Below are 12,181 nucleotides of genomic sequence, written 5' to 3'. Positions count from 1 at the left end.
TCTCTCTCTCTCTCTCTCTCTCTCTCTCTCTCTCTCTCTCTCTCTCTCTCTCTCTCTCTCTGCGGTGCCTCTGTAGCTAGGTGGGCAGGAGCAGCGTGTGTAGCACGCGCTTCTTGATTAGACCAGGGTTCGAGCCCGTGCCCACCAAATACGGAGGATGTGGAAAGGTCAGGGAATGACCACCGCATATTCCCGGAGCAATATGGCCTTTGTTGCTAATGCTCCTAAAAACCAAATAACAACAACATCTCTTTCTCTCATACCTTACCTTTAACCAGATCATTTTTGTTGGAATTGAATCTGGTGATTGCTCAGGCCACAAAATTATCTCAGTGTTATTGTTTCATAGCCATTCCTGTACTTTCCTCATGCTGTAAGGGTCATCATCATTTTAGAATTTCAAGCTTGTTCCAGTTACCCAGAAAATAGCAGCTGATGTATGAACTTGTGTAAACTGCAGCATTAACACTATCATCAATTATATGAAGTTATCTTACTCCTCACAAACTCATGCATCCCCACACAGTGACTTTGTTGGATTCTTAATAGTTGGCTTGAGGTATTTGGGATTTGCTGCACTTTTCACATGGGAAGTGCTGACAAATGTAATATAGTATCTTACACTGATGCAAAACTGTGCAACTGTGCTTCAGTGTAAACCACTGTAGTGGTTTACACTGAAGCACAGTTAATATATGTTATCCTGCATCTCAGTTCTCCAGTGTTGGTGTTCTTTAGCCCATTATTATAGAACACTGCACTTGTATAAAAAGTGACTTCCCTATAGCTCTGAAACCATGTAGGCCAAACTGCAAGAGTCTGCTCCATACTGTCCTTGAAGAAACATTTATCCCTTCTTGGGATATTATTATTATTAGCTATATGGTGCAAGGAAGCCGAGGCTTATGCTGCACCAGCCAAAAAAAAAAAAAAAATTTCTAAATTACTCCAAGAGAAAATAGAAGGGAATCACCAAGAAAGAGAAGAATGATACCCAGCTCAGGACCCTGGGTATATTGCAAAGCAGTTGCAGAGATGTTAAGTTCCCTGAGAGGTAACCACAGTTTTTTTGAGCAGAGTAGTAAATCTTCATTGTGGAAACAGGCAACTTTTATATGATATGAACACTTAAAAATTTAGAATGCTGATATTAGTACTGGCCATCCAAGGCAAGGAGACCAGAGGCTTTTGCTATGCCAGTTATATCATCTTTGTTATTCCTCTACCCTTGGTACTGTTCTAGTAAACTCTTAGTTTTTTCCCAAATAATCTGCCTAAACTACTCATGGAGGCAATTTATTCTAGTGATTAACAACCTACTGGCTAAACAAAAACTTTTCTATGATCCAATCTATGATTTGTTCTACTTGGTTGAGTATCATTATCATGAAAATTTCATTTCCATTCATTTTATGGTCTCATCTTAGAGACTTATAAAACTTGATCAGATCCCATGTAAGGTACCTAGTTACCAGTCTCCGTAGTCCATGTATTTGAAGTCTTTCTTGGTAAGAGTACCTCCTTCATGTTCCTGGCTAATCTTGTTGCTCTTCTCTGCACTTATTCCAACAGATTCACATCCTTCCAGACTTACTCATGGTACTCATGATGTAGCCTAATCATTGCCTTAAACAATAGGATAATGACCTTATCCTTGCTGTTCAAATTCTTGTTGAACTGGCAGAACCCTCATAAGCTGTCTTAACAGTCTGTCTGAGCTGAAGAACTTTAGGTTTATGCTGCACCAGCCAAAAAAAAAAAAAAAAATTTCTAAATTACTCCTAAACAATTACCCCTAGATCTTTTTTTTTTTTTTGTTCTTCACTAGCTTTTATACTATTCAACTGGTGTGTTCTGCTATTGCTGCTACTCACATTCATTACCTTTGCATTTTTTATCAGTGTATCAGTTTTCTCATTTGTCACTTCTCAGCTCATCTGCTTGATTTTTCTGTGCCTTGTTGCAGCCATGATTCCTGTCATTAACCAATAACCTTTTTTATCATTGCAAACTTAATGTGCCTTCAATATTGTTAATAAATACTGAAAACAGTAAGGGGTCCAGCACTGAACACTGAGTGATTCTGCTAATAAGTAGTGCTAGAAGAGCTGTGCCCATTTATAGTCATTATTTGTCTTCTTTTACTCAACCATCCTTTTATTCATAGAAGTAATTTCCCTAATGCCACACAGCACTAATTTGTACATTACTCTTTCATGTGGAACAGTATAAAAAATTTTATTTAAATCTTCATTGAGGTCAAAATTATTTTTTGTATCCAGCTCTTTTGTAGTAACTAATCGTATGGGTAGCTAATCATAGTAATCATCATGTTAGCTAATCAGATTGGTCGGATAAGATCTCCCCTTTACAGATATGTGCTGTGATTCCCACATACTACATTCCTCACAAGATGATCCTGCATTACTTCTTTTATCTCTGATTCCATTATTTTCTCTAGAACAGAAGAAATCAGCTCTATAATTGCTCATCTTGCCCTGCGTGGATTGGTTAGAAGAAACGTCACACATCTGTTGGGGATCTGCCCTGAATCTAAGGGTACTCTAATAACACTACCCAGCATGATTTTTACCTCCAGAAAATTAATGGTTGTTTCTGGTCAAGTTTTATGTATAGAATTTAAAATCAATCATAAAAATTTCCTATCACGTCTCAGTTTTAAGATATAGATAGATAACTGGATTCTGTACAAAGATATCATTACTATTTGAAATACAATTTTTAAACTTATTAATTTTTGGTTGGTTTTGTTTATTGGGCAAAAAGTTAAGCTTTGTTTTGTTTGTTTGTTTGTTTGTTATTTGGTTTTTAAGAGCATTAGCAACTAAGGCCATATTGCTCTGGGATATGCGGTGGTCAATCACTGACCTTTCCGCATCCTCCGTATTTGGTGGTGACGGGCTCGAACCCCGGTCTAATCAAGAAACGTGTGCTACGCACTGCTGCTCCTTCCCACCTGGCTACGGAGGCGCCAAAAAGTTAAGCAAGCATCATTACTGTTCTTTCAAGTTAAGCATCATTGCTGTTCTTGCAATATAGTATATTTTGATTTTGATGCACTTTTCCAGACAAGTCAGTATTTTTATTAATTTTATTACACCATTGAACTGTTCAATATATAGGGTATGATAAACTACGCTACAAGAATTCACCTTCTGTTCAAATTTACCAATTGCTTTTACTGTTTTTAGGTTAATGCATTGTTAAAATGGAGAAGACAAAGCACAGAACTTGCATCAATCACCCAGACAACTTCTGCTATGTTTGTGGACACCTAACACCAAAAACTCAGAGGAAGAAAATATACAATGTCACAAAAGTTGCATATTCATTGTACTTTGGCTGCAAGATCGGTGACCAAGAAAAAAATTGGGCTCCACATATCTGTTGTATTACTTGTACAACGAACTTAAGGCATGGTTATATGGCAAGCTGAGAGCATTACCTTTTGCCATCCCTGTGGTGTGGCATGAGCCCAAGAATCATTTCGACGACTGCTCTTTCTGCACGACAAAAATAAAAGGTATTTCCAAAAAGAGCAAGCACTGCATCAAATATCCAAATATCCCATCAGCAATTAGGCCAGTGCCACATGGTAAAGAACTGCCAGTACCTGTGCCACCAAAATCTTTGGGTATTGAAAGTAGTGATGAAGGTACAGAAGAAATCATTTTACCAGATGTCGCAGAACCATGTACTTCACATGATTTGGACTACAAGCCAAAAAAAGAAACGGCCCTACACTACATTGAACAAGAAGAATTAAACAACTTGATCAGAGACTTGGGCTTACCCAAAGAGAAGGCTGAATTACTCGGATCCAGACTACAACAGAACTTACTCGTCAAAGATACAAACATTACAATATACTGTAAGGGAAATGAAGAGTTTTTCAAGATATTTTGCAATGGAAAACAACGTGTGTCTGCAAAGATGTCGGTCTTATTATTATTTATTTGGGGTTTTTTTTTTTTTCCCCCTCTATAGGAGCATTAGCAACTAAGGCCATATTGCTCCAGGAATATGCGGTGGTCATTCCCTTGACCTTTCCGCATCCTCCGTATTTGGTGGTGACGGGCTTGAACCGCGGTCTAATCAAGAAGCGTGTGCTACACACTGCTGCTCCTTCCCACCTGGCTACGGAGGCGCTGTCGTTCTCATGCACGAACTGAACATTGTTCACTATGGTTTATACAAAAACTGACTTTTGAAAAAACTGGTTTTTGAATTTTTACCAAAAAACCAAAAAAAAATATATGTATATGTAATTAAAACAGTAAAAAAAATATTTATACAGGCTGGCCTTCATTAACGCAATTAATTCGTCTCGCGAGTGCATTGCGCAAAACGGAAACACGTTAATTGAATATAATAATCAATAGGAACAATTATAATTGGTCCTTGACCTTTTGGAATATCCATAAAGAATTTTAAAAATACCTTTTAAATAACTTTTTAACTGAAGAAATCGTTTTACATTACAATGTAAAAGATAATGAAAATAATTATGGAATTATTTTCAACATTTCTTAGTTGTTTGGACCTAACTACTAAATGGAACTTTTAAGTATTTCTTTTGGTCTAGGTGTGCAGTGAAAAAATTACTGAGACACTTAAGGGTGCCATGAATTGAGAAAGTTTGGGAACCTCTGGCATAAAATACACAATGATAAAATGACTGTTGCGGAAATATTTGAACAGTGTTGACTTTCTCTTTTCATCAATCAATTTCCGATAGCCGACAACAATCTTCTCTGGGCCCTGGCGAAATAAACATTGCAGAGAACTTCAAATCTTTTGTTTGAGGTTCTCTGCAATACGAAAGATTTCATCTAGTTCTTTTACCGTTATCTCCTTCGTGGTAACATTTTCATTTGGCTCATTTAAAAATTTGAATTTTTAAATGCAAGTCTGCATTGACTTTATTAGCAGGAGACAAACAAGTCTTCTTCCAATGGTTGGTGAAACACACACTGAGGCGGGCACCCAGCAAACGTTTGTTTATTGCCTGTCCGACGCGCAGTGAAGCTTACCGCGCGATTCAAATCCTTTTCGACTATCGCATAAATAAAAAAGGATCACGTTAACTGGAAATTTGCATCGTGTAAAGTGAAAAGTAGTATAGTTTTTCAAATAGCGGTAACTGAAAAACGTTATGCGAGGCCCGGCTATACTTATTTAAAAATTTTTCAGTTTATTTAATATTTATGGAACTACAAATATATAACAAAATAAAATATACTCCATACAAAACCAAATAAAAAAAAACTAAAATAACTAAAATCCGTACAAATTATAAATTTTTATTTCATTTAGTATTTTTCTTCAGGAAATGTGATTTCAAAAAACATAAAATGTCCACTGAACAATTACTTAATCTTGTTCTTATTCTAGATACAAAATTGCCTGAAATAGAAAATACTCTCTCGCTGGCTACTGAGCTTGGTTTTATCGTTTTCAGGGCATCAAATAATAAATCTAAATTCTTTGTTCTTTTATTGGTTGCCTCAAATACTGAAAATTCGGCCTTCAGTGTTCGGATATGATATTATTTCTTCAGGTTCCTTAAGAAACCTATGAATTGATTTTACCATGGCTTCTTTTATAGCATTGCCCTGATTAATATTTTCTCCGTCTCCGATATAGTCATCATCGGAATCTGTTACCTTACAAGAATTTGGATGTATTCTAGACAATATTTTTCCAGATAACTTAATAATATCAAGTTTTGAAACTAGTGGAAATACATTAGATTTCTTTGTTGAAATTTTGTGGATTTTGCAAATACAGTAGACTCTCGATTATCCGGGATAGATGGTAAAAAATAAATCCCAGATAATCAATTTTCCGGTTAATCAAAAAATACAAAAGTCCCCGACATACGTAAGAGATGCCTTCCAGGACTTCTAACTTCGTTGAGTTTTACGTAACTCGGGAATGACTAATAACATATTGCTAGTATATTATTATTGACAAATCTGAATTCCCCATGATACTTGTTAATGTTTGGCCATTTTGATACATCCTTATTATAATGATTCCTTAGAGATTTAACAGATGCACCATTTTCAAACTATTAATAATTTCAAGTTTTTGTTTAAATGAAAACGCAACTCTTTTGTGTTTACCCATCATTTTCGCGATTTCTAAACAAAAAAAAAAATTTTTACTAAAAAAAAAATTCCGACATCCCTGACATAAATAACGAAACAAAATTTGTCCTTTTGCACTGCAACAGAACACAACAATCGATTCGACGCACTAAAACAATCTAAACATTTGGTCTCTCTCTTTTCTTTTTCTTTCTTTTTTTTTTTTTTGAGCGGCGGATGTGAAGACAGCGGGAATTGCAAGATAATGGGTACGCTAATCTCCCAATGACGACTTATAATTCTGCTTGTTGTTTATTTACGACTTGCAAAATATCTGTTTATATCTATTCTAGTTATTACTTGAATTTTTTGATTTCTGGTTGTGCCTTTTTTTTTTTTTTTTTTTTTTTGGAGTCTTGAAGTGTCCCGGTTAATCGAGAGTCTGCTGTATAGAAAAGGGTTTCCAATCCAACTTCTCTTCTTTCTTGAATTCGTACTTCTAAAGCATTTAATAATTTGGAACTAATTTCAGTCTTCAATTTTTTAGTTCATTTAACAGAAATTCAGGCGCCTCTGTAGCCAGGTGGGCAGGAGCAGCAGTGCGTAGCACACACTTCTTGATTAGACCGGGGTATGAGCCCGTGACCACCAAAGACGGAAGATGCGGAAAGGTCAGAGAATGACCACCGCATATCCCCGGAGCAATATGGCCTTAGTTGCTAATGCTCCTAAAAACCAAACAACAACAACAGCATCAAAGCTAAGTTTGAAAGCAGTATTGCTTCATAATGGAAATAATTTGCCATCAATTCCTCTTGTTCATGCTGTTGGCCTGAAAGAAACTTACGATTGTCCCAGATTCTTGCTGCTGTACATTACAACGACTATGGTTGGAATATTTGTGGTGATCTCAAAGTGATTGGACTGCTTGTTGGGTTGCAAGGTGGTTTCACTAAATACTGTTGTTTCCTGTGTTTGTGGGATAGTCGTGCAACAGCCAAACACTACGTCGTACAACACTGGGGCAAGAGAGACGAATGTATTCCCGGCAAAAGCAATGTAAAATATGTTCCATTGGTTGATCCACAAAAGATTTTTCTCCTCCCCTTTACACATCAAGCTTGGACTGATTAAGAACTTCACTAAGACACTGGATAAAGAAAGCAGAGGATTTGCATATTTTGAATTTTCATAGGTCCTCAAATAAGAAAGCTCCTAAAAGATGAAGAATTTCAAAGAAACCTGAATGATGTTGAACTGGCTGCATGGAGATCTTTCTAGGCTGTGGTACACAGATTCCTCGGAAAGAGAAAAGAAGAGAACTATGAGCAACTAGTGACAAACTTGCTGAAATGTTACAAGAACATGGGGTGCCGAATGTCATTGAAAATGCATTTCCTTCATTCCCATCTAGATTTCTTTCCTGAAAACATAGCAGACGTCAGTGATGAACAAGGAGAGCGCTTCCACCAGGATGTATCTGCAATGGAAAAATGATACCAAGGTCGCTGGGACTCTGCCATGATGGGAGATTACTGTTGGTTCCTTAAATGGGAAAGCAATCTGGAGTGTAAAAGGAAATCATTGAGTGGGAAACATGTCTAAGTAACACTTATTGTGTGTAATAATTACAACCATGTATGCTGATATTGTATAAAAACAAGGAATTTAAAAAATGCGTACATCTTTTGATGTAGACGTGACAGAAATAAAAGATTAATATTTTCATAATCAAGACATTAATTTTGTTCAGAATAACCAACTTTCATTCCAGAGGTATGACGAAAAAAAAATGTTGTCAGGTAATGTAACACCTAATGGCTTGCCGATCATTTTTGCTACTTTTAATATAATTAGATAGATTCTTTCAGCCTCAGATGCCTTATTCACTTTTATCTTCAACAGTTTTTCTCAGTTATTTCAAAATGATTTAACTTCCAGTTTCTCACTATAGACCATTCTGCGAGCAACTCTTTACTACAAAAATTAATTACTCCCCCATACCCCATTTCATTGAAGTATTTATGGAAACTACTTTTGAGATCTTGGTCCTTTTCCTCACTTCTTCCTTCTCCCTCTAACTGTGGGTCTGGTATGTTGATTGCATTTTAGTAGTGTGAAAACATAGTAAGAACCCAACAGATCTGGCCAACAGCGAAGCATAGTTTCAGTAGAACAGAATTCTTCAAACATCTAGAGCTCTGATTCAACATGATAGTAGTAACACCCCAGAAATTCAGGCCTGTCTTATTGCTGGTAATAGATGCTATTTTCTCCTGCAGAAACACTTTTGATCAAAACTGCTCTCTAGAAGAATGAAATTAGTGTTATACAAAACAATGGTATGACCTGTCGTGATTTATGCTAGTGAAACAAGGGTGCTTAAAAAGAAGAATAAAAAATCTTTAAATGGGTGAGAAAGGAAGATATCAAGAAAAATATTTGGCCCCGTAAAAGTCAGGGAAGAGTGGAAAATAAGGACAAACCAAGAGCTGAAGGAACTGTATGAAGAACCAGATATAGTAGGAGTGATAAAGAGCTCAAGACTTAAATGGGCAGGCCACGTGATACGAATGGAGGAAAACAGATGGCCAAGGAAAGCAATGGAAGGGCAACCAGGTGTAAGAAGATTGAAAGGAGGTGGGTGGATGACATAGAGAATGGCCTACAACAACTTAAGGTGAGGTGATGGAGAAAAATAGCCAGGGAAAGAGACAGCTGGAGGAAAATCATTGAGGTTCTACAAGGTTCTACAAGGACTAGCGCCGTGGAGTAAGTAAGTAGAAAACACTGTAAAGAATCTCTGGATGCATATTTATCCTTTTGAACAACTACAACTTCAACATGAAGTTTTTATATTATGTATACAGTAAAATAAAGAGGATGCCAAATATCGAAAGTGAAACATCCTTGAATGATTCAGGTTTTATAACAACTTATATCTCTCTCACTGACAGGTGACAATTCTAATATATATATATATATATATATATTTTTTTTTTTTACAGTGGCATATAGGGTTACACCTGTATTTATTTATGTATAATTATCAGTGTGTTAGCAAATGTGCACAAAATACTTCAGATTGCATTTAATAACAGTTTTTATTATTGTTACAGTAACAAAAAAAAATGTTATATTAAGTACATGTGAGAACTCATCTGCACATGTGTAATATTGTCAATTTACCTGTTTTGCTGGATGAAAATCCTGAGTTTCTTTGGGGACATACTTGCTATCCATTCCTAAGACTGACTAACTCAGTTGAGCAGTGAAAAAAAAAAGCCCATAAAAATTTCTCGTGTTATTGACCGATTCAAACCTAAGCTGTTTCCATCTGGTTTAGGGCGGTGATTATAATCACTGTGCTACCTGTACAGTTTATTGTTACAACATATAGTAATGAATTAGCAAAAAAAAAAAAAAAAAAAAAAATGCATGAGAGACCAAAATTCACATTGTTGTGGTGTGTTATTGCAATGTGAGCAATTTAAATATAGTTTTTGTGTCTGATTAATACAATGTTTTTAGTAGGAACAAATTGACAAATTTCTGGTGTTTAGTTTGTGTCATTTTTTAATATTACAGATTAAAGCTCTAAAAAGACAGCAAAGGATGATCAAGAACAGAGAATCGGCTTGTCTCTCAAGAAAAAAAAAAAAAGAAGTACTTTTATTTGTAATTATGTTTTAGGGAATAGGGTATATTTATTAGAACTTTGTTTATTTTCATATATTAACTCATGAAAAGATTACAGAAACTGCTTGCTATTGTTTTAGAAATGTAATCATAGCTGTAATCTAAGATAATTTATTTCAACTAGGATTTACCTAAAGTAATATGCAGTTTTGTATTAGTAATAATATTAATAGTGGCAAATGATGTAGATTCATAAATGAGAAATTTTTGTGATTCTGTTTTTGTTGAAATTTATCAAATTTAAATTTATGCCTCCTTATACCAACAGCAAATTAAAAATGGGAAGCATTCAAAGAATTAATCTTGGAAGCTACTAGGCTTTTCATACCGACTAAGAAATATTTTTCAAGGTTTAGGCCTAAATTGATGTCAGATGAACTATTGAGACATGTGGCAGAGAAGAAAAATTCATGAGATACATATAAATTAGCAGGTGACACGGAAGCCTATGATAGATATAAGCTGGTCTGTAACCAAGTCACAAAGGAGGTTAGGCAGTCAAAGGCAGATTACGAGAAATCTTTGGCAAAGGATGCAAAGAAAAACAGCAAAGAGTTCTTTACTTATGTAAACTCCAGAAGGAATGGGATGAATCAGATTGGTCCACTTGATATCGATGGTTCAACTGTTGATGATCCTGCTCAGGTAGCTAACAAACAAAATGAGTATTTTGCATCTATATTCACCCATGAGGAGTTATTCAGGGAGGGGAATGCCAGAGGTGAATTTAACTCTGGCAGTGAGCTAGATGAGTTTGTAATAACTGAGAGCAAAGAAGAGAAATTGTTGAAGATAAACATAAGAAAGGCACTTGGGGTGGATGGGACCTATCCTGTTATATTAAAGGAGGCAGCAAAGGAAGTCAGCAAACCCTTAGCCATAATTATGAGAGCTTCCTTGGACTCAAGGGAGAGGTACACATGGACTGGAGATGTGCAAATCTGACCCCAATTCACACAGGAGGATCAAAGGGTGACACAAGTAAGTACAGACCTGTTAGTTTAATTTCTGTTCCAGGAAAATTAATGGAGGCTCTTGTTAAAAAAGCACTGCAGGATCATCTAGACAAGACTTCAGTTATAGCTCGGACACAGCATGGGTTTGTTAAGGGGAAGTCTTGTCTGACCAATTTGATTGATACTATGCTGTGGTCACAAAGGAACTGGGGGCAAAGAATACTTTTGATGTCATATATTTGGATCTTAGAAAGGCTTTGGATACTGTTGCACGAAGACTGCTGCACAAATTGGAGCAGTGTAGGATTAGAGGCAAATTGCTATTATGGATAAAGGGATGGTTGAGTGGGAGAAGACAGAGAGTGGTAATCAATGGACACTGCTCTTTGTGGACTAATGTTATTAGTGGAGTCCCCCAGGGTTCAGTGTTGGGTCATTGTTGTTTTCTGTATTTATTAATGATACTGATGATGATATATCAGGCTTAATGTCCAAGTTTGAATATGATGTGACATTCGGTAGGGTTGTTAATGACAGTATGCTGCTGCAACTGAAGAGAAGAGGTGGCAACTGAAGTTTAAGATTGACAAATGTAAAGTACTGCCTATGGGAGGCAGTAACCCCGCAAAAAAAAAACAAAAAAAACTGCAGCCATTATCAATCCACTGCAGGATGGAAGCCTCCAAGTCTCCTCAATGATTCATGAGGGAAATGGACCATAATTATGCCATGCTGGGCCTATGCAGGTTGGCAGATCGACCATTTTTAGCAGTCAAGGTCTTCAACCCCAATCTACTCAAAGAGCATGTGCTACTGCACTCCTGCCCCTGACCACTCTGCAGTGTAACCCCACAGTAATGTATCAACTGTGTGGTACTACACTGACAGTGGTAGAGAATGAAAAGGACCTGGGGGTAATTGTGAAGACAGATATGAAGTTTTCTGAGCAGTGCAGACTGTCTGCAAGAGTAGCCTAACTGCCCTCTTCCGAATGGAATCTAGAAGCCTGAGAGAGGTTTTGGGGGCACCGGCCCAGATGTGGGAACAATATTCCAAGGTAGGGCAGATTTGCAATTTGTACAGAGCGAACAGCTGTTTGGAAGAAAAGTAATGCTGAGAGCAAAAGAGAAAACCAAGTTTTTTAGATGCAGAGGAAGCAATATTTGTAATGTGCTTGTGCCAAGAGAGATTAGAAGTCAGGATAATCCCCAAAAGAGATATATCATTTTGCTTAGAGATCGGAGTCTCTCCAAAGATAAGAATAGGAGCAAAAGAATCCTTTTTGCGAGATATAAGACAAGACTGATTTTAGAAGGATTGAAATCAACTAAGTCGTCTTTGCCCCACTGAAGATTTGCATTTAAGGAAGTGGTAGCGGATATTCGAGAAGTTGAAGCTGATTGAGCAGGGCAA

The 12,181-nt window shown here is 36.6% G+C and overlaps 1 protein-coding gene across 1 annotated transcript in view; it reads left to right on the top strand.

The window, feature by feature from the left end:
- Atf6 (bZIP_ATF6 domain-containing protein ATf6) overlaps positions 1 to 12,181 on the top strand; it is a 273,849-nt gene that overhangs the window by 145,565 nt on the left and 116,103 nt on the right. Inside the window, exon 6 of the mRNA XM_090372442.1 lies at positions 9,702 to 9,791. Within this exon, the coding sequence (XP_090228568.1) occupies positions 9,702 to 9,791 (90 nt within the window). The remainder of the gene's footprint in view (positions 1 to 9,701; positions 9,792 to 12,181) is intronic.

The sequence above is a fragment of the Mastigoproctus giganteus genome, chromosome 4, assembly GCF_048544385.1.
Source record: "Mastigoproctus giganteus isolate SK-2022 chromosome 4, ASM4854438v1, whole genome shotgun sequence".
Taxonomy (NCBI): domain Eukaryota; kingdom Metazoa; phylum Arthropoda; class Arachnida; order Uropygi; family Thelyphonidae; genus Mastigoproctus; species Mastigoproctus giganteus.
This window is presented reverse-complemented; position numbering and strand designations above follow the sequence as displayed.